The 23,705-nt window shown below is 44.7% G+C and overlaps 1 protein-coding gene across 2 annotated transcripts in view; it reads left to right on the top strand.

Annotated features, from left to right (window-relative positions):
- Nucleotides 1–23,705, top strand: part of cacnb3a (calcium channel, voltage-dependent, beta 3a) — an 88,037-nt gene that overhangs the window by 44,098 nt on the left and 20,234 nt on the right. For both annotated transcript variants that reach the window (XM_034172837.1, XM_034172838.1), the window contains exons 3-9: nt 8,458–8,577; nt 19,285–19,407; nt 19,507–19,622; nt 19,712–19,791; nt 19,882–19,901; nt 20,055–20,132; nt 20,268–20,326. In XM_034172837.1, coding sequence (XP_034028728.1) covers nt 8,458–8,577; nt 19,285–19,407; nt 19,507–19,622; nt 19,712–19,791; nt 19,882–19,901; nt 20,055–20,132; nt 20,268–20,326 — 596 coding nt within the window. The remainder of the gene's footprint in view (nt 1–8,457; nt 8,578–19,284; nt 19,408–19,506; nt 19,623–19,711; nt 19,792–19,881; nt 19,902–20,054; nt 20,133–20,267; nt 20,327–23,705) is intronic.

The following is a 23,705-nucleotide window of genomic DNA, read 5'->3' as shown; positions in this document are numbered from 1 at the left end:
TCTCACGAGTGCCACTAGCTTAGCTTATGGCAAGTTGAAAGTGGACGTTCTTGTTTTGGCCAAATAACTGTACATTTTTAGTATATTCTGTATTAGTACGCGCCCACGGCCGACGTGCTTGATCAATTCCTGCGTAAAAGTAGTTCCCAAACAATGCTGTTTTTGCGATAACAGTGCGTTTTCATGGGTAACAAAAACATCAGGAGTATATTTGGCACAAGAACTTGTGTATCTCGTGTGTTTTTACACCTAAATGATTGTAAGTCAGTATACTCACACTCATCCAGCAGCATCTTCTCATGTCGGCAAATTCAGCGCTGGGTCAGGCGGAAGGAGTCTGGCGAGCTATCCCATAATGCCAAAATAGCAGAGATGTCACTCCAACGAGAGCGGCATGCTGAGCAGGGTGGGGTGTGCACTCCGAACCCTCCAATTAATTGGAAATCCGCGGCAACTGCGCAAGTTTCAAACTGATGTTGAATAGACAAACTGATATTTGGACCTGATCTGAGGTGGATTTTACACGGAGTACGCAGTAGCGGTCCAAGGCTTTGTGAACAACCAAAAATCATTAGCAGGACAGATGTGTAAAATATTACTATGATTGTGCTTTTTATGGTAAAAGCAGTAAATTTTGTAGTGTGTTTGATGTATAATTTTAAAGAAATATCTATCTGTCGCTACTTGTCTTTCGTTCTTCTCTGTCTTCATGTTGTTTTGGTGGTCGGCCCTTCCTGATAGAAGTTGTCTCTTGGCTTTGAGTAGGATGTTGTAGGCTGATCTGGAAGGGCAGATGGGGTCACACATGCACACCACATTCACTTATGTTTTTCTATGTGGATAGTAAACAGCAAAAATCAAGATGGCTGCCGTTCTGAAGAGTTGTGCTACTTTGTCGAAAAATGCTACCATACCACCAATCAATAGTAGAGTCCATCGATTTGTGCTACCCTATCAAAAATAGCCCCAAAGAGGTTTGATTTGAAATGCATTATGAGTTTTATGTATTTAATTTACAAGGAAGGGCAGGTGTACTGTCAAAGCATGGGGATTAATACTCATATTTTATGCATGATTTCAAAGAGAGCATATTTTGCTAGACCAATATTCCCTATCAGTAATGCTCCCAATAAATAGAGTTTATTTGACACCTGCAGGCTTTCCATGTGTACGAGGGAGGTCTGTTTTGAAATGGTATCATATTTTTACATGTGATTCTAAAGGGAGAGTGCTTACCGGCCTGCAAGGTTCCTTCAGCAAGGTTGCTATGGCAAGCCGTTTTTAACACTATTACCAGTCCTGGATATTGTTAAAATGGCTTGCCATAAGGTTGCATGGTTTTATGGGTGTACAAATGGATCTCAGGAATAAGGATATGTGTATACACAAAGCCACAAAGTAGCACATCTTGATTGGGAGCAGAGCTCGACAGAACATCACCATGCCATTCCAGGATATCTTCAAAATTATCTTTATTGCCATATCTTATACAGATACACACGAAGCCTCTATATTTTCTTACACACTGAATACATTCCAGTCACAACTGGGCACTGTAGTCTCGTTTGAGGGTGGACGATAAAGGGGTTAAATGACAGAACATATGACGCAAAAATTGTACTTCTGGGGACAGCACCATTATGGTTATTCATATTAAATCTCACTAAAACTTACCGACACAACCTCTCCCATTTGCCTTGTCTTCTCTTCTCCATTGGGAACCGAAAAAAAAAAACGCCACTTTTCGCAACTGCTTCGGTGATTGCACCAGAAAACAAAACATTACACCATCTTTCCATGTGAAATGATAGTGTTTGTGTTGCGCAACAGCAGGCTGTCTCTGAAGTGATCAAGTCCCGTGATATCACGCAGGGGTTCAAACGAGACTGCACTGCCCAATTACACTCTTGGTAAAAAAAAAAAATACTGAGTTTGGCATGATATATAATAGTTTTTTTATTATTATTCTGTATATCAAACAATGTCTCTGCAAAATGTTGTGGTTTTACCAGTGAATGGCTTCACATATCTGCCCCGCTAAATGGATCAAATCCCAGATAGTCGCCTGTGTTCAAACATTCCGCTGCACCCGCCACCATATTTATCCATCTTTGTGTTTGGGCTCATTCCCAGTGAAGACAAATCTGTTCCAGCCACACATTCAGACTACAGTCCGTGCTCTTAACAAAGCAGGTTTTGGTATTTTGCTTCTCCCGCTGTCTTCCTTCTTCCCCCCATCTGCGACACAGATAGATAACGAGGTTTCACTTCACTCCTTTGTAGCATTTTATTATGTTCTAATCTCATCTTCCTCTTGAGTTAGCCTCGCTTTATCTCGCAGTGTAGATCCTCTCGTCTTTCCAGCCGTCCACCCGTCCTCTTAAAGTCTCTCTTCTCATAAACATCATTCCCTATTCAGTAAATCTTCTCAGTGGTTTTCATCTCTCGTTTTCTGCTCTCGGTGAGGCGCTGGTTTGCTGTGCTACTGCTGCAGTGTTGCTTTGCAGATCTCAGAAATGGAAGCAATGTAGTTATCTAAAAAAAAAGATATTCATTATCTATTTATCTGTGGCTGGACGTAGTGTAAAAACTACTGTGGTTATAATTTTGAAGTACAGAGCACAGAAGGTGTACTTATTTTTACCTTTAATTTTGCTTTCCTTCAGTTTGGCTGTTGGTAATTAGTCCTCTGGAGGATCTGGTTTTATATGTTGGAAAGACGGATGACCAGGACCATGTCACTGCCCTCTGACTTCAGTTAGAAAAAAAAAAAGTGGAAAAAAACTGTATTATTTGCTGTTCTTGTTTTGTTACAGTTTGCTTCATTTGCACATGCTGCATTGTCTACAAACACACACACACACATATATATATATATATATATATATATATATATATATATATATATATATATATATATATATATATATATATATATATACGAGGGCTGTCAATAAAGTTACGGTCCTTTTTATTTTTTTCAAAAACTATATGGATTTCATTCATATGTTTTTACGTCAGACATGCTTGAACCCTCGTGCGCATGCGTGAGTTTTTCCACGCCTGTCGGTGACGTCATTCACCTGTGAGCACTCCTTGTGGGAGGAGTCGTCCAGCCCCTCGTCGGAATTCCTTTGTCTGAGAAGTTGCTGAGAGACTGGCGCGTTGTTTGATCAAAATTTTTTCTAAACCTGTGAGACACATCGAAGTGGACACGGTTCGAAAAATTAAGCTGGTTTTCAGTGAAAATTTTAACGGCTGATGAGAGATTTTGAGGTGATTCTGTCGCTTTAAGGACTTTTCACAGTGCGAGACGTCGCGCAGCGCTCTCAGGCGGCGTCATCAGCCTGTTCAAGCTGAAAACCTCCACATTTCAGGCTCTATTGATCCAGGACGTCGTGAGAGAACAGAGAAGTTCCAGAAGAAGTCGGTTTCAGCATTTTATCCGGATATTCCACTGTTAAAGGAGATTTTTTTAATGAAAGACGTGCGGACGGGTCCGCGCGTCGGGACGCAGCCGCCGCGACGCTCCGCCACAGGAAAAACACCTCTGTTGAAAGCCTTAAGGACAAGTTGGAACATGTCCTGCCTGTTAAACAATTTCTCATATACTCACTCCACTGAAAGCCATCAAAAGCCGCCTGGATTTTACAAATGGTTATCAACACGGAGGTGTTTTTCCTGTGCCGCCGCACTGCGTCGGCTGCGTCCTGACGCGCGGATCCGTCCGCACGTCTTTCATTAAAAAAATCTCTTTTAACAGTGGAATATCCGGATAAAATGCTGAAACCGACTTCTTCTGAAACTTCTCTGTTCTCTCACGACGTCCTGGATCAATAGAGCCTGAAATGTGGAGGTTTTCAGCTTGAGCAGGCTGATGATGCCGCCTGAGAGCGCTGAGCGACGTCTCGCACCGTGAAAAGTCCTTAAAGCGACAGAATCACCTCAAAATCTCTCATCAGCTGTTAAAATTTTCACTGAAAACCAGCTTAATTTTTCGAACCGTGTCCACTTCGATGTGTCTCACAGGTTTAGAAAAAATTTTGATCAAACAGCGCGCCAGTCTCTCAGCAACTTCTCAGACAAAGGAATTCCGACGAGGGGCTGGATGACTCCTCCCACAAGGAGTGCTCACAGGCGAATGACGTCACCGACAGGCGTGGAAAAACTCACGCATGCGCACGAGGGTTCAAGCATGTCTGACGTAAAAACATATGAATGAAATCCATATAGTTTTTGAAAAAAATAAAAAGGACCATTACTTTATTGACAGCCCTCGTATACACGAGGTCTGTGATAAAAGTAACAGACCTTATTATTTTTTTTCAAAAACCATATGGATTTGAATCACGTGTGATTACATCAGACATGCTTGAACCCTCGTGGGCATGTGACAGTTTTTTCACACCTGTCGGTTACGTCATTCGCCTGTGGGCAGTCTTTGAGTGAGGAGTCGCCCACCCTCTCGTCGTTTTTTCATTGTTTAGGAATGGCTCAGAGACTGCTGCTTTGCTTGATAAAATTTTTTTCAAAAAACTGTAAGGCACAACTGAGTGGACACCATTCGATAAATTCACCTGGTTTTCGGTAAAAATTTTAACGGCTGATGAGAGATTTTGGTCTGGTAGTGTCGCTTTAAGGACGGCCCACGGTGCCTGACGGCGATCTGCGCTTCGAGGCAGCAGCATCTCACCGTTTCAAGTTGAAAACTTCCACATTTCAGGCTCTGTTGACCCAATAAGTCGTCAGAGAACAGAGAACTTTCAGAAGAAGTCGGCATGAGGAGTTTATTCGGACATTCCATTGTTAACAGACATTTTGTAATGAAAGAAAGTGCGGGCAGAGTCACATGTCGGGTCGGACCCGACCGCGGGGGGTCGCGCTAGGAAAAACACCTCCGTTGGAAACCTTAACGGGCAAGTTGGAACATGCCCAAGCTGTTAAACAATTTCTCAGTTACTCACTTGCTGAAAGCCATCAAAAGCCGCCTGAATATTACAAATGGTTTTCAACACGGAGGTGTTTTTCCTGTCGCGCACGTCTTTCATTACAAAATGTCCTTAAACAGTGGAATGTCCGCATAAAGTACTCATGCCGGCCTGTTCTGAATCTTCTCTGTTCTCTCACGACGTCCTGGGTGAATTAAGCCTTAAATTAGAATGTTTTTAGGTCGAAACAGGCCGACGACAGCACCTGGAAGCACTGCACGACGTCCCGCTCCGTGGGAAGTCCTTACAGCGACAGAAACACCCCGTAATCTCTCATCAGCCGTTAAACTTTTCACCGAAAACCAGCTTAATTTCTCGAATGGTGTCCACTCGGATATCCCTCACAGGTCCAGAAAAAATGTTGATAAAGCAACGCGCGCCGTCCACAGCGGCTAGACAAAGAGATTCCGAGGGGCGGGGTGGAGCACTCCTCACTCAAGGCCTGCCCACAGGCGAATGACGTCACCGACGCGTGAAAAAACTCACGCATGCGCACGAGGGTTCAAGCTTGTCTGACGTAAAAACATATGAATCAAATCCATTTATTTTTTGAAAAAATAAAAAGGACCGCTTTTTTCATCACAGACCTCGTGTATATATATATATATATATATATACACACACACACAAGTCGCAGCGTTACCTGAGAGGCTCATTCTTTCATTTCTTTTATTCTTCTTCTCTTATTCTGGGTTGACTTCCTTGCGTTTGCTGCAGCGCTGCTCTCCGCTGACAGATTCAGGACTGAGTGCCTTCAGAGAAACCAAACAGGAACCAAATATAGGAGAGCTGAGACAACACCCTCAACACTTCTTATTTTCATGTCTTCCTCTTTGGAGACCGTGTTGTCTGTCTGAATGCAAACACCGCAGTGAGGTTATGAATTTCACATAGAGGCCCTTATCCTCCACCAAGTGTCATTGCTAGTTTTCATTGCCATACTTGTGCTCATCTGTGCACCAGTGGGCCTGTTGCTCTAAAACTGAGGCATGATCATTGCTATTCTGAGGCAGCAGAAACTGACTGCACCATGCAAAAAAAAAACCTGGTCAAAAGCTGAGCACAGAATAAATAATGGAAAAACACAAATCTTTAATAACACTAGATAGTTCTATATTTTTACGCTGGTTTTCTTCCATGCAGGATGCACCTGTCTATAGGTGCAGGTGCAATGAGGGGGCGGGATTCTGTTTACACCACCTGGGATATGTGCAGATGACTGCACACTGTGATGCTCTGTATGCACACACATTTCCTCACCAGAAAACCTCTCACCTCTGAGATCACCTTCTTAATTGCAATAAGCCAGTTGTTGATGCACCTGTCTCTTAAAGGTAAGAACAGGTGACCCTCTAATTAGTTTGTTTCATATTATGGCAAAAACGCACCTATGATTAATCAAATGACTAATCACAACCCCATTGCACTCAGGTTACATAGTGCACGTAACAAGGCAAATGTGGTTGCACCTTACACTTCAGCTAATGTGCCATAGATTTGTGCCCATACAAATGTGCCCATACAAATTCGACTTTAGTCATATGAAAACATGAATGGGGGTATGACATAAAAATTCAGAAATGTCAGGAGGAGAGAGAGTCACACAGGTGATCTAATTTAGAAAAGATGAAGTATTGAGAAGAGGTTTTGTTGGAATTTTGTTTTCTGTAGCTGGGTTTATATTGGTCTAACGCTGCCTGGTCTTTGTCCAAAAATGATGCTACCCAGAAGAGGAAAAAGTTGATTTTTGCTCCCACATTGTCCTTTGACTTATACATTAGAGATGTCACAAGGTCTGCTTTCTTCCACTTGCGAAACCCTGATCCATGCATTTGTCTCTTCTAGACTGGACTACTTCAATGCGCTATTCTCTGGTTTACCGCAGTCCAGCATTAGGGGTCACCAGTTGGTTCAAAATGCTGACAAGCACAAAGTTCAACCACATTTCACCGATTTTGGCATCTCTTCACTGGTTTCCTGTCTCTGTGAGATCAGATTTTAAGGTTCTGTTACTAACCCATAAAATTGTTCACGGACTGGCACCTCCCTACTTACTGTAGCTGACATAATTACACCCTATGTACCGGCCCGGGCTCTGCGTCTTAAGCCTGGTTCACACGACAGGATTTTAAAATTATCTTTAGGTTTCCAAAACCTGAGAGACCACACACGTGGAGATAAAAAATCATAGCTCTAACAGGTTTGGTTGTACAGTGTGTGATGTGCAGCCACACGGTAAGGACAACAACACCACACACGAACAGATTTCACACACCAACATTCCCAGGTCAGACAGGAAATCTCGCAAAATCTCTCGAGATTAAACGTGACTTCAGAGGAATCAAACGGAGATACTTGTGGACTATTTAAAACAGAGGGAAAAACTGATACAAAAAGAAAAAGAAAAGGTGTTCTTTAAAGTAGTGGAGACAGCGCGACCACCAGACTTTCTGGTAAGTCAGAACAGCTGTTTTGATTTTATTTTCTGCTCCGTATGTCTGTCACCTTGCTTTCTGATTGGCTGCACATCATGAATTCTCAACAAAGTTGCACCATAGATAGATATTAGGGCATGGAAGACTGAACTTTGGAGGTGATCTGGATCTGGATTGACAAACGTCAGAAATCTCTGATTGCTCTTGTTTAAGGTTATAGCTGATAGCGCAAATGAAAATACATCAGATTGGTGGTCATTAAGAAATGAGATCACATAGAGGTATGAATCCAGATCACAATTTTAATCCGATTAATCATGCAGTTGTAAATTAGGTTGAGGTGGAGATAATCTGTTGATGATATCAAGGCAGTGTGGCAGGATGTGTCAGAACAAAGAGGAATTCAGGTACACACTGTGAAAATACATCAGAGAAGTCTAAAAACAAACTACTTGGGGCCAGAATGTAGCTCACAGCACAGCAGCTTCTTTGTGCACAGACAGAGAATTGTAGAGCTTTGAGGATGTTTAATATAAAACAATCATATTTAACTAAAAACAGTAACTAAAACCAATTTTGCACCTGTCAGTATAATGTGTGAGCTATTTCAGGGTTGGCTAGCACAGCTTGCACTGCAAAAAAAAAATGATATCTAGCATATGTTTTGCTCACGAGGAGACGTCCTTGTAGAATAAACAGGGGTGAAGCATGCATATATATATGTGCTGCGCTGTGAAGGATGATGGGATGGATTGGGGCCAAACAGTAGAAGAGAGGAAGCAGTTGCCTCCTTTGTGCTATATTTGTTCTACCAGAGGATGGCTGGTGTGGGAGAGCTACGCTTTAGATTCTACATAAACACAGATGGATGCGTGTATGTGTTCATGTGCTTACACGCACTGCAAAACAGAAAAAGCTGATGACTGCACAAATGTACATTACAGAAACAGGCGCCTTCTGCAGGTAGTGTCATCAATAATTCTCCTACCATAAACAATATCCAGACCGTGTCCACGTTGGCTCTGTCTTGACAGGGATCGGCTGATTCGTACACCAGTAGACCGTCGGATTCAGACCTGTCAGCAGAGGAGGACCGCGAGGCGTATCGGCGTGAAGCCGAGCGCCAGGCACAACTGCAGCTTGACAGGGCAAAGGTATGTTCATGTTAAAGCATGTCGCCTTCTGGTTCCACATGGTGCACACTGACTAATTTTACACATGACCTTTACTTCCACATTCCAGTGCTGTAAGTGTAATGGAAATCTATTTACTTTTGCCTTTTTTAAAGAGTGAGTTCATGTCAGAATTCATATGGCCACTAGGATATTAATATAATCATGTGAAAACAGCGGTGGGCACATTTCTGCTATCAGCTATTTAGCAAAGGTAATGTTTTTGTTAGCGGGCTAGCTTATCAGGAGCCATACTAAAATACGAAATGGAGTGAAAAGGAGACTGATAATCATGAAATGGGCGTAAATGTAACAAAATGGAGCAGACTGACCCAGACTGACTCCAGATAAGTATTGGTTTGGTGTTTGTTCCCATTTTGTCCCCATTCCGTTCTGTTTTGCTTAAAAGAAATTAAATAGAAGTACTTAACTGAATCATATTTGGAGTCCGTCTGCTCCATTTCGTTACATTTTACCCTCATTTCGTGATTACACTATGTAACACAATTTTTGTTCCTGGCTTCTAAGTGTTATATTTCAACATCTTATGTCTAAAGTCTATGGAAAAATGACTACATTCAGCACAAACTTTGATTTTATTTTATTTTTTACGTTCTAGAAAGTTCTAAAAGTTTCTTGAAATTTCTAGATAATTCTGGAAACTTCTAGAAAATTCTGGATAGTTCTAGCAGTTAAAGAATATTCTAGAAGACTACTCAGTAGTAGTGAAGGCGAATCGAGAATATTCTTGAAAACAGACAAATTTCAAAATATCATTGTCCTGATCACAGAAGCAAAGTTTGTAACAAAAATTTGTTACATAGTGTTATCAGACTCCATTTCACCCCATTTCGTATTTTAGTATATACGGCTTTTCAGGTCACTTTGAAAACCATTACCCTTCGGTCACATTAGCTACAAATGAGGGCAACAAGTAGTCATTTGTTGCTTGATGGGCCTTCCCAGGGTGTGGCCAGCTCATGATTACTTAGCGTTAATGTGCACAATATTTAATGATATATTATAAAGCACAGAAAGACACAACACTGTTCCCGTGAGCTTTCCCCCCATGTTTGACTGCTCAACAGAACGTTCACTTGATTTGTTTCAGTCAGACGCCTTTTACAGTGATGTTCCTGTGTTGCTAGTTAGCATGCTAACAACTCTGTCTTGTAAATCACTTAAGATATATTACCTGGTTACAAAAACAGTGTTTTTAGATTTACAAAATATATGAGGGGGAATATGCTTAACATTTTAGATTTACACAGAAACACAACTGTTTCGGAATGTTTTCTGCCATCTTGGATTATTTTGTTAGAGCAAGTAGCTACCTGACATCACACTACATTTTTACTCAGACTGGCAAATCAGCATCTGCATACAATAGACTTTTTGCGTAGCTGGCGGCACAGCAACAGTTGTCTCTTATCAATTCAAAGCTCCCACTCTGATTGAAAATGAATCGCTTTGCTTCTGTCGCATATAGCTAATGTGGCCTTAGGGTGAATGGACCAATTAGCATCCAGTAACTTTAGTTCAGCTCACCTAGCATTTTTTAAAATAAAGTTTAACAGTCAAAAATGTTTGTAAGCCCTAAAATCATATATTTGCTCCTGTTGGACCTTATACACTAATCCAGTAAGAAAAACTGACACAACGCGAGAGTCAAGACAAAAATATGTTTTACATTTAATTAAGGCAGAAACTAAAAAAAAAACAAAAAAACTGACCAATAAGGGGGAGAGTTTATATGATTGCCACTGTTAGACTTAAGGAAAGATGTCTTTAAAGGGTTTTGAAAAAGAAATGTGGTTATCAGGTTTGACTGGCAAAGCAGGCTGGACCCAAATGCAGGACGCAGAAACACAGCTGTGTAGTTTTAAGGCATTTACTTGAGATGTTAGCAGGGGTCAATACACAGGCAGGCAGTCTAAAATGAGCAACAGTACAAAAAACATCAGGATTAGGCGTGGTCGAGGTACACAAGCAGGCGGTCAAAAAACATGATGAAGCAAAGGTAGCAAGGCAAAAACACAAGAACAGAACTGGAAGGAAGGCACAAGGCACATTGATCTGGTAAGGGACAAAGGCAAACTGTGAGGCTTATAAAGCACTCAGGTGATTAACTGTAAATCAAGAGCAGGTGTGTGGAGAAGCTCCCAGAACCAGGGTGTGGCCAGACAGAGAGGAACACCCACCACCAAGAGCCAAGAGAGAGAGACAAGAAAGAACAGGACAGAGAAAACCCAAGCAGAAGAATAAAACAAGCAAACAGATAGATCATACAGCAAATAAAATAAAAACAAATAAAATAGAACACATGCCAGCTAAAATGCAGATTCTGACAGTGGTGAGATGAGATAATTAAACTTTGTTTGTGATCCTCTGCAAGTGATATTTTTTAACACTTTTTAATTCAATCTTGAACATTCTTTTCTTGTGACATAAAGATCTGATACAAGAAAGGTCAGAATTCACTTTCTGAATGACTGTTTTACATCTGTGGCTGATGACATCATTTGAGCCACAGCGTGACTCTACAGTAGGCGGCAGTGAATTTGGACAGTGGTCTCTATTTTTGTCTCCGTCTCTCTCTGGGACACAGTGCAACGGGTGCAAACTTTTGTCTGTAATGTGATGTAAGAGTGACTGAGCGGAATTTGCTCTTTAGTTTTTATTTTGGACAAATTCAAGACAATTGCAACACTTGTATGTAATCGACACGCCACAAAAACAAAAAGAAGCCTTTTGTATGCAGCATCCGAGATGGCCAGCTCTATGACGGCCGGGGACACCATTTTTGTGATGTAATGAAGCATAAAGTAGATGACAATTTTGGCATAATAATGAACATTTTTGTCATTACTGATTGTTCAATTTATTATTAACACTACACACTGTCATCATACGTATTTTTAAAAACTTCAACCAGTGTTACTTTCTGAGCGGATTTTTACATTACCAATAATTAATTAATTAATGAGGGGTGCAGCGATATTTTGAATCTGTACCAGTCTAGTGTTGGCCAAGCAGTTATTCAGGGAACAAAAATCCAATTTGAGTTTTCTATTGCACATCCGAGTCATGTTGTGGGCTATGCATGTTTTCCTTTAGGAGAATAGAATATTTGTTTCACAGTTAGATGGCATGGCTAGCAAAGAACATCCAGACAAATATATTTACTCATAGATTTGTTGTTTTAAGACAAGAAGAAAAGATATCAGATTAGTATCAGTAACAGCAGATACTGAAGGTTGTAGTATCATATCAGACATGATAAAGTGATGCCATTCGAACCCTATTAATAATGATAATGATAATAGCATATTGATTTTTATAGTGCTTGCCAAACAATGTTTATAAAGCTGCTGTACAATACAATACAATACAATACAATAAGCCATAATACATATAAAAAAGGGATTTTCAAACATTCATGATAGATCACTTAATTGTACACTTACAAGGTTGCTGAAGCGAAATGGAATAAAACTGAATATATTCTCACAGTTACAGGGCAACTAAAATAGAACACAGTCGTAAAGGGGTCAGTTGATTTCTTTTTGTACGTGACAGAGAATATATGTGGCTTAATTTCAGATTTGAAAGATTCCTCAGAATTTGTGTAACCTCAGCAAATTACTCAAAAGAAAAGAGCGGGATTGTGACAACACTACATAAAAGAAAAAGTTGGGTACATTTAAAAATATTGCTCTTTAAAACTGGAGTGTTTGCAGGTGGCCCAGTGCCCTTTAAGTCATTACATTTTACAGTGGCTCATTTTCAACAAAATGACAAATTTATGGATATATGTAGGAAAATGTTCTCTAGGACAAAATGAGCCCAAGCATTTTTTTTTTTTTTTTTATTACAAACCATTACACAACGTGGAAAGAGAAAACGTAGCCCCTTCACTTTCCGATGAAAGCACATCTGGGACTGTTTTAAATTTTAAAGTCCTTCTGTTGGGAAGGTGTCGTAGCACGGACCCACAACAGGGGGCGCAAATGAACGGACAATAAGTAAGCCAAAAGGTAACAATTTAATGTTGTGATATTACACAACGAAACGTGTCTTAATGTTCACAGTCAATAAACACCAGGTGACGTGTGGGCAGGCTCGAAGATAGAAGACGCCCGACGAGAGAGAAGCCGCGTCCCACACGGCCTCCACCACCAACGGCCTGAGAACACCGGAGCCGCCAAGTCCCGAGTCCCCAGGTGGCCTCTGTCTTCGGCTGTCGACCCTGGTACTGCTGGCAGAAAACAGAAAGATGATGTGTGAGTGTGAGTCCGCACACTCAGTAATTAACAGTCCAGACACCGTTAGGAGGGAGCACCTCCACCTCCAAATCACACACACTCGTGCAGCTCCTGATCAACCACTTATCTGGGACGGGGTGCGAGGTGAAGCCGTCACTGTCACACCAAACGCCAATCCTCCAGACAAGGAAAGCACCAGGAAAACGGCTGCAACAGAAGTTCAGATTACTATTCAACGTATAAGTCAGCAGAGAAAATTACCTTAGTACTGGTAGTCGATTTCTCGGCGGGGAGGTGGAGTTGCAGTCTGGCTTATATGGTGGTGTAGATGAGTGACAGCTGGAGTAATGAGTGACAGCTGTCACCTCCTCTGGGTCTGGCGCCCTCTCGTGCTTGGAGCCCGCACTCCAAGCAGGGCGCCCTCTGGTGGTAGTGGGCCAGCAGTACCTCCTCTTCAGCGGCCCACACAACAGGACCCCCCCCTCAACGGGCGCCTCCTGGCGCCCGACCAGGCTTGTCCGGGTGTCGTCTGTAGAAATCGGCCAGGAGGGCCGGGTCCAGGATGAAGCTCCTCTTCACCCAGGAGCGTTCCTCAGGTCCATACCCCTCCCAGTCCACCAGATATTGGAACCCCCGGCCCTTACGACGGACGTCCAGGAGCCTGCGGACCGTCCAAGCAGGCTTCCCGTCGATGAGCCGGGCAGGAGGCGGCGTAGGGCCAGGTGCACAGAGGGGCGAGGTGTGGTGTGGCTTGATACGGGACACGTGGAAAACAGGGTGGACCCGCAGTGAAGCTGGGAGTCTGAGCTTCACTGCGGCCGGGTTGATGATCTTGAGGATGGGGAACGGGCCGATGTATCTGTCCTTTAATTTGGGTGAGTCCACACAGAGGGGGATGTCCTTTGTTGACAGCCACACCTCCTGCCCGGGCTGGTATGTGGGGGCCGGGGAACGTCGGTGGTCCGCATGGGTTTTGGCCCTCGTCCGGGCCTTTAATAGGGCAGAGCGGGCGGTCCGCCACACCCGGCGGCACCTCCTGAGGTGGGCCTGGACCGAGGGCACACCGACCTCTCCCTCCACCAGCGGGAACAATGGGGGCTGGAACCCCAAACATGCCTCAAAAGGGGAGAGGCCGGTAGCAGACGAGATTTGGCTGTTATGGGCATACTCGATCCAGGCCAGATGGTGACTCCAGGCCGCCGGGTGCGCGGAGGTGACGCAGCGAAGGGCCTGTTCCAACTCCTGGTTAGCCCGCTCTGCCTGGCCGTTGGTCTGGGGGTGGTACCCGGACGAGAGACTCACGGTGGCCCCCAGCTCCTTACAGAAACTCTTCCACACCTGTGAAGAGAACTGGGGACCACGATCTGAAACAATGTCCGATGGTATCCCATGCAGCCGCATGACGTGGTGGACCAGGAGGTCTGCCGTCTCCTGGGCCGTCGGGAGCTTCGGGAGGGCCACGAAGTGGGCCGCCTTGGAGAACCGGTCCACTATCGTGAGAATAATGGTGTTGCCCTGGGACGGCGGGAGGCCCGTGATGAAGTCCAGGCCGATGTGAGACCAGGGGCGATGAGGCACTGGCAGGGGTTGGAGGAGTCCCGTCGTCCTCCGATGGTCTGCCTTGCCAGATGCGCAGATGGTACAGGCCTGGACGTAGTCCCGGACGTCGGTTTCCAGGGACGCCCACCAGAAGCGCTGCTGGACTACTGCCACGGTCCTACGCACTCCGGGATGACAGGAGAGCTTGGACCCGTGACAGAAGTCCAATACGGCAGCTCTTGCCTCTGGTGGGACGTACAGTCTGTTCTTGGGGCCAGTCCCCGGGTCCGGGCTCCTTGTCAGGGCCTCCCGGACGGTCTTCTCCACGTCCCAGGTGAGGGTGGCCACGACAGTGGACTCAGGGATGATGGTCTCGGTGGGGTTCGACAGCCCCGCATTGGCTTCTTCTTCGTGCACCCGGGACAATGCATCTGGTTTTTGGTTCTTGGTCCCGGGGCGATACGTGATCTGGAAGTCAAAGCGCCCGAAGAACAGAGACCAGCGGGCTTGCCTGGGGTTCAGCCGCTTGGCGGTCCGGATGTACTCCAGGTTCCGATGGTCTGTGAAAACCGTGAAGGGCAACGATGCCCCCTCCAGCAGGTGTCTCCACTCTTCAAGAGCCTCCTTCACCGCAAGAAGTTCCCGATTGCCGACGTCATAGTTCCGTTCAGCTGGGGTCAACCTGCGGGAATAAAAGGCACAAGGATGGAGGACTTTATCAGCCTCCACACTCTGGGACAGCACGGCTCCTATCCCTGAGTCAGAGGCGTCCACTTCTACTATGTACTGGCGATCAGGATCAGGCTGCACCAGAACTGGTGCAGTCGAGAACCGGCGTTTCAACTCCTGGAACGCGGCTTCGCACCGATCCGACCAGGCGAAGGGGACCTTGGTGGAGGTCAGGGCAGTCAGGGGGCTAACTACCTGACTGTAACCTTTAATGAACCTCCTGTAGAAATTTGCAAAGCCTAGGAACTGCTGTAGTTTCCTGCGGCTTATCGGTTGGGGCCAATCTCTCACCGCCGCAACCTTAGCCGGATCAGGGGCGACGGAGTTGGAGGAGATGATGAACCCCAGGAAGGACAAAGAAGTGCGGTGGAACTCGCACTTCTCGCCCTTCACAAACAGCCGGTTCTCCAACAACCGCTGTAGGACCTGACGTACATGTTGGACATGGGTCTCAGGGTCCGGGGAAAAGATGAGTATATCGTCCAGATACACGAAGACGAACCGATGCAGGAAGTCCCGCAAGACGTCATTTACCAAAGCTTGGAACGTCGCGGGGGCGTTAGTGAGGCCGAACGGCATGACCAGGTACTCAAAATGACCTAACGGGGTGTTGAATGCCGTCTTCCATTCGTCTCCCTTCCGGACCCGAACCAGGTGGTACGCGTTTCTAAGATCCAATTTTGTGAAAATTTGGGCTCCATGCAGGGGCGTGAACACTGAATCCAACAGAGGTAATGGGTATCGGTTGCGAACCGTGATCTCGTTCAGCCCTTTGTAATCAATGCATGGACGGAGTCCGCCGTCTTTCTTGCCCACAAAAAAGAAACCAGCACCCATCGGGGAGGTGGAGTTCCGGATCAGCCCGGCAGCTAAGGAGTCCCGGATGTAGGTCTCCATTGATTCGAGTTCCGGACGTGAGAGGTTGTACAACCTACTGGACGGGTACTCAGCGCCCGGGACCAAATCGATGGCACAATCATACGGTCGGTGCGGGGGAAGAGTGAGTGCCAGATCTTTGCTGAAAACGTCAGCAAGATCGTGGTACTCCTTTGGCACCACCGATAGATTGGGGGGAACTTTGACCTCCTCATTAGCCGTAGTGCCGGGAGGAACCGAGGATCCTAAGCACTCCCGGTGGCAGGTTTCGCTCCACTGCGTCACAACCCCAGACGGCCAATCAATCCGGGGATTGTGCTTCACCATCCATGGAAAGCCCAAAATCACTCGGGAGGTAGAAGGTGTTACATGGAACACTATCTCCTCCCTGTGATTCCCAGACACAACCAAAGTCACTGGTTGTGTCTGATGTGTGATTAATGGAAGCAGGGTGCCATCTAGTGCTCGCACCTGCAATGGTGCCGGCAGAGCCACCAGAGGGAGCCCTACTTCCTTTACCCATCTGCTGTCCAGCAGATTCCCTTCAGACCCTGTGTCTATCAGTGCTGGGGCATGAAGGGTTAAATCCCCACAAAGGATTGTTACTGGGATTCGTGCAGATTTGCGGGGTTTTCCCGCGTGCGTGTTATGACCCACCCTTAGCCCAGTTTCTAAGGACGGGCGTTGTAGTTTGACCGTTTTAGGGCAGTCCTTCTGCATGTGCTCGCAAGAGCCGCAGACAAAGCACTCCCCGCGGGCCAGCCTCCTTTGTCTGATTTTTGATCTTAATTTGGCCCTGCTCGTGTCCCTAGCCTCCTCAGCAGGGGGAGCCGTAGCCACACGGAGCTCTCTGGCAGTGAAGCGTGGGGACGACGTCACCTTGTCGGAACCGGAAGGGGGAGGGACGGCTCGTGCCCGGTCACGCCCCCCGGCCTGCTCCCGACGATGCTCATTTAAACGGTTGTCTAAACGTATAACCAAATCGATCAGCCCGTCAAATTCCTGCGGTTCCTCCTTGGCCAGTAGGTGCTCCTTAAGGACCGGGGACAGTCCATTTACAAAGGCGGCGCGGAGCGCAACGTTATTCCAGCCGGACCTCGCTGCCGCGATGCGGAAGTCGACTGCATATTCGGCTGCGCTACGGCGCCCCTGTCTCATCGACAGCAGCACGTTCGAAGCGGTCTCGCCTCTGTTGGGATGATCAAACACTTGTTTGAATTCCCGTACGAACCCAGAATAGGCGTTAGGAGCCGTGAATTCTGCTCCCAAAGCGCCGTAGCCCATGCGCGTGCCTTTCCTCGAAGCAAATTAATAACATAAGCCACCCGGCTAGCGTCTGATGCGTACATGACGGGGCGCTGTGAAAAGACGAGCGAACACTGCATGAGGAAGTCCGCGCACATCTCGACACAGCCCCCGTACGGTTCCGGAGGGCTTATGTATGCTTCAGGGGACGGTGGGGGGGTTCGTTGAACGACCAGTGGAACGTCTAATACGGGCCCAGGACCAGCCAGAGGAGTGGCTGCAGCAGCGCTCTGATCGCGCGCTTCCACCCTGGCGGTGAGAGCCTCCACCCTCCGATTAAGGAGGACACTCTGCTCGGTCACAAATACTAACCGGGCCTTGAAGGCGGTTAAGATCTGCTGCAGCTCACTCAACCCGCCTCCCGCTGACGCCTGCGCTCCTGGCTCTTCCATTGACCGTTCAAGCTGGAGTTGACGCCCCTCGGAGTCCATGACGATGGCCGAGAAATCCTGTTGGGAAGGTGTCGTAGCACGGACCCACAACAGGGGGCGCAAATGAACGGACAATAAGTAAGCCAAAAGGTAACAATTTAATGTTGTGATATTACACAACGAAACGTGTCTTAATGTTCACAGTCAATAAACACCAGGTGACGTGTGGGCAGGCTCGAAGATAGAAGACGCCCGACAAGAGAGAAGCCGCGTCCCACACGGCCTCCACCACCAACGGCCTGAAGAACACCGGAGCCGCCAAGTCCCGAGTCCCCAGGTGGCCTCTGTCTTCGGCTGTCGACCCTGGTACTGCTGGCAGAAAACAGAAAGATGATGTGTGAGTGTGAGTCCGCACACTCAGTAATTAACAGTCCAGACACCGTTAGGAGGGAGCACCTCCACCTCCAAATCACACACACTCGTGCAGCTCCTGATCAACCACTTATCTGGGACGGGGTGCGAGGTGAAGCCGTCACTGTCACACCAAACGCCAATCCTCCAGACAAGGAAAGCACCAGGAAAACGGCTGCAACAGAAGTTCAGATTACTATTCAACGTATAAGTCAGCAGAGAAAATTACCTTAGTACTGGTAGTCGATTTCTCGGCGGGGAGGTGGAGTTGCAGTCTGGCTTATATGGTGGTGTAGATGAGTGACAGCTGGAGTAATGAGTGACAGCTGTCACCTCCTCTGGGTCTGGCGCCCTCTCGTGCTTGGAGCCCGCACTCCAAGCAGGGCGCCCTCTGGTGGTAGTGGGCCAGCAGTACCTCCTCTTCAGCAGCCCACACAACACCTTCACTATAATCTGACAGTTGACAGGTGGAGGATTTCATTGATGGGTCAGTGGTCATATCAGCTTTTGTTTAGCCATGACAACAGTCAGTTTGCCATAAAATATGTGCCAAACAAAGGGGTCTTCCATCAAATAGGTGAGTAGAAAGGGAAAAGGGTAAAGCCCCCCCGTCTGTGGAAAAAGGTGTGAATTAGCACTTGTTTGTATGTGACGGGGTTCTCCCCCCTCAGCTTTAGTACAGAATAGCCGCATGTATATTTTATGGCCAAAACAAGGGACTAACAATGGTGCTAAAAGAAAGCAGAAATCATGTTGTTCAGTAATTCCAGTCATTCTGTAGTTAAAGTTTACACAATTAGGTATATCAAAAAGTATATAAGCAGTGGACTTGTGTTCAAAAATTTGAAAAATGTCTAACTTGACATAAAATCCTTTGTTCAGGACTGATACATCTGGAATGAGGCAATCACCTCTACAGTGTCTTTGGGTTTACCCAAATTAAGGCGTTTTGTTTGGCCAATTTAGGATTACAACTTAACTCATTTGACCAATTTAAACTTTCTGTTCATGTGAACATACAATTAGTAAGTTTGTTCAACTTGAAATTAGACGAGAAATAAAGTTTGGATGGTCTTGTGCCACTTCTTCACAAAGATGGGAAATCATTTGCCACATTAATCAGTTAATTTTGTTAAAGCAATAAAGCAAAATATCTTTTATGAGTGTAGAGTGTTTTTCTTCTCTTTCTCCAGTCCAAAACTGTAGCATTTGCAGTAAAGACTAATGTAAGTTACTGTGGAGCTCTGGATGAGGGCTGTCCTGTCCAAGGAGCTGCAGTCAACTTTGATGCCAAAGACTTCCTGCACATTAAAGAAGTGAGTGATTATCCATCCGTTAAGGATGATGAACCCACCTTAAATTCACATTACCCAGAATAACGTCACATGACGCTGTTTTCTTGCTCAAATGAACAGAAGTACAATAATGACTGGTGGATCGGTCGGCTAGTGAAAGAGGGAGCAGACATCACCTTCATCCCGAGCCCTCTACGACTCGAGGCCATGAGACTCAAACAGGAGCAGAAGCAGAGGTCAGTTCAAAAATCAACACCACCAACTGTCAGTGAGCCAGCATCGAGCTCTGCAGAGAGGACTCACATCCTGATCCTTTATGGTACAGGAAAACAGGGGGGAACTCCTCCAGTCTTGGAGACATGGTGACTGGGAGCTGGAGGACAACACCCCCATCTGCAGGTGAAAGTATGTACTATAACGACGCCCCTTCAAGCGCAGCAGACTTCATTTTTAATGTTTGTCCATCATTGATTGACATTTTTTTGTTTCTACAAGCTAAACTGAAGCAAAAACAGGTATGACCAAACAAAGCACTGCTTTACGACAGCTTGGATGTCCTCATGATGTTTGGTGACTTTTTTTTTTTTTTTAGTTTTTGATTCATGAGGTATTTTTTTCTGACCTTCACTCTTTCTGCCCTTTCTCCTTCCCTATTTCTGGCATGGCAGGAACACATCCCTCCCTACGACGTGGTGCCCTCTATGAGGCCAGTGGTTCTCGTGGGACCATCGCTGAAGGGCTACGAGGTCAGCGTCTCCATTTCGCCTCCAGCAGACACAGAACAACTTGAAATTATAAACATTACAAATTAATACAATGCAGAAGAATGACTTTGATCATGTGTGTTAATCCTTTGTCTTTCTTCTTCCATGTCCATCCAGGTGACAGATATGATGCAGAAAGCTCTTTTTGACTTCCTGAAACACAGATTTGAGGGAAGGTCAGTAATGCAGAGAGTAACACTGTTGCCAGGTGTATCAGGTTTCAGCAAATGCAGAAATTGTATGGTGGTGGGTGTCCAAATGTAGCCGATTGTTTACAGTGGCCCACATCTAAACAGTAACAACTGAACTCCTGTCATTTTCAAATTTATGACAAGTGCACTGCATTAGCACATTACAGTCTTTGTGGCATACGCTGCCATGATGTGTCACATGACCACTCCTCCCCACCTCCCACTGTACACAATGAGCAATGAGCTCCGAGTGAAACACAGCAAATATATAACAGATCTGCTCCCAGGATGGCGAGAAATCAGTAGATGCAGATACCGTGCATGTGCAAAAACGTGGACATCATGTAATAAAGGAGCACAAATATTCTACACTCAAAAAAATGCATACATGTCAACCTATACGGATTTTCTGTAAATTATACGGATTTTTCCGAGTTTCAGAGTCATACAGATGTACAAATAAAGTCTTAGGGATATTCAGGGTTTTCTGTTGTAAATTTATTTAACTGTTGTTTTTCTTAACTCCGCGGACTTTCGGCCAGCCATCCACCAACTTTGTACTCCTCATAGAAGCTGTGTGATGACGCGCGCAATGTTGAGCGTCCAATCGGAATTGGTGCACCGTCACATGGTTTTCCAATATCCAATCGTAGGGCAGAGCAGTCTCAGATGGTAGGGACAAAGATTAGGAGCAGTGATCTGTTACTCTGTGAGTTCTGGTTTCTGTAAAAATAGAACAGCTGTGTGACACTATATTTAAGAGAAATATATTGAGTTTGGACAAAATACCAAGCAATTTTACTGTGGAGCAAGAGAATTTAACTGTGGAGGACTTCCACCATAAAAGAGCCCATGGAGATCCCTGGTGTTAGTTATTAATATATGGACAAAACCCCAGTTATGTGATACCGCCAAGCGGTTGTGTGTACTGTAATAAAACTGATTTTGGTGCGATTTGGAGGTTATAAGGATTTTGTGTTGATTTTATGGATTTTATCACTTGGTTATACAGGTGGACCCTCAAAGGGGTTGACATGTATTAAAATGACTCATTGGATCAACTCAATTCAATTATGAGCAGGATTTCCATCTAATAAATATGTAGCCCCAGCTCAAATAAAGCGCATCCATGTAAGATAACTTAATTTAACTTATTTGGGACCACATATTATACATTAGATGGAAATCCAATTAAATGAGTCAGTTTTTTTGAGTGTAGAAAGTGGTAAAAAAACAAACAAAAAAAAACAATAGAACTAATACTGACCAGCCTGCTACACGTGGATTATTTTGACCACTTTAGTAAATTCTTCCCTGCGCTGTTAAAGGGTGCGGTGCTTAAATCAAATCAAATCAATTTTATTTATATAGCACCAAATCACAACAAACAGTTGCCCCAAGGCGCTTTATATTGTAAGGCAAAGCCATACAATACGTACGGATAAACCCCAATGGTCAACACGACCCCCTGTGAGCAAGCACTTGGCGACAGTGGGAAGGAAAAACTCCCTTTTAACAGGAAGAAACCTCCAGCAGAACCAGGCTCAGGGAGGGGCAGTCTTCTGCTGGGACTGGTTGGGGCTGAGGGAGAGAACCAGGAAAAAGACATGCTGTGGAGGGGAGCAGAGATCAATCACTAATGATTAAATGCAGAGTGGTGCATACAGAGCAAAAAGAGAAAGAAACACTCAGTGCATCATGGGAACCCCCCAGCAGTCTAAGTCTATAGCAGCATAACTAAGGGATGGTTCAGGGTCACCTGATCCAGCCCTAACTATAAGCTTTCGCAAAAAAGAAAGTTTTAAGCCTAATCTTAAAAGTAGAGAGGGTGTCTGTCTCCCTGATCTGAATTGGGAGCTGGTTCCAGAGGAGAGGAGCCTGAAAGCTGAAGGCTCTGCCTCCCATTCTACTCTTACAAACCCTAGGAACTACAAGTAAGCCTGCAGTCTGAGAGCGAAGCGCTCTATTGGGGTGATATGGTACTATGAGGTCCCTAAGATAAGATGGGACCTGATTATTCAAAACCTTATAAGTAAGAAGAATAATTTTAAATTCTATTCTAGAATTAACAGGAAGCCAATGAAGCGAGGCCAATATGGGTGAAATATGCTCTCTCCTTCTAGTCCCCGTCAGTACTCTAGCTGCAGCATTTTGAATTAACTGAAGGCTTTTCAGGGAACTTTTAGGACAACCTGATAGTAATGAATTACAATAGTCCAGCCTAGAGGAAATAAATGCATGAATTAGTTTTTCAGCATCACTCTGAGACAAGACCTTTCTAATTTTAGAGATATTGCGCAAATGCAAAAACGCAGTCCTACATATTTGTTTAATATGTGCATTGAATGACATATCCTGATCAAAAATGACTCCAAGATTTCTCACAGTATTACTAGAGGTCAGGGTAATGCCATCCAGAGTAAGGATCTGGTTAGACACCATGTTTCTAAGATTTGTGGGGCCAAGTACAATAACTTCAGTTTTATCTGAGTTTAAAAGCAAGAAATTAGAGGTCATCCATGTCTTTATGTCTGTAAGACAATCCTGCAGTTTAGCTAATTGGTGTGTGTCCTATGGCTTCATGGATAGATAAAGCTGAGTATCATCTGCGTAACAATGAAAATTTAAGCAATGCTGTCTAATAATACTGCCTAAGGGAAACATGTATAAAGTGAATAAAATTGGTAATAGCACAGAACCTTGTGGAACTCCATAATTAACCTTAGTCTGTGAAGAAGAATCCCCATTTACATGAACAAATTATAATCTATTAGATAAATATGATTCAAACCACCACAGCGCAGTGCCTTTAATACCTATGGCATGCTCTAATCTCTGTAATAAAATTTTATGGTCAACAGTATCACAGCACACACAGCAAAAATGTAGATGAGTGAGTGAAAAAATGGTTGGGTTAGTCCATCCAGTCCGGTTGTGTAGACAATAACTCAAAAAATAAATGCTGTAATGTTGTGCATTTCCAACTACACTGAACAAAAATATAAATGCAACACTTGTTTTTGTTCCCATGTTTGATGAGCTGAACTCAAAGTTGGAGGGGCTCCACAAAATGTCGTCAAAATGAACAATATATAGTAAACTGCTTTATAAATACCAAGGTATATGTTTTAGTCACCCGTGCTCCTCTAAAATGTGGTATTAATGCACACACACCACTTAGAATGATTGCAAGTTCAGTAAACTTGCACATACGTATAAATAAAGATAAGTAAAGTTTTAAGAGTGGCCATAATAAATATTTAGGAAACCTAAATTTTTGGAGTATGGAGTTAAATTTGTCTCATTAATACTTGCAAATGCACAGAGGGTGATTTACAAATATCCTTTGATTTGTACATGTGCT

The sequence above is a fragment of the Thalassophryne amazonica genome, chromosome 6 (assembly GCF_902500255.1).
Source record: "Thalassophryne amazonica chromosome 6, fThaAma1.1, whole genome shotgun sequence".
NCBI classification, from domain to species: Eukaryota; Metazoa; Chordata; class Actinopteri; order Batrachoidiformes; family Batrachoididae; genus Thalassophryne; species Thalassophryne amazonica.
Note: the sequence above shows the minus strand (reverse complement) of the source record. Positions and strands in the feature narration are given on the sequence as shown.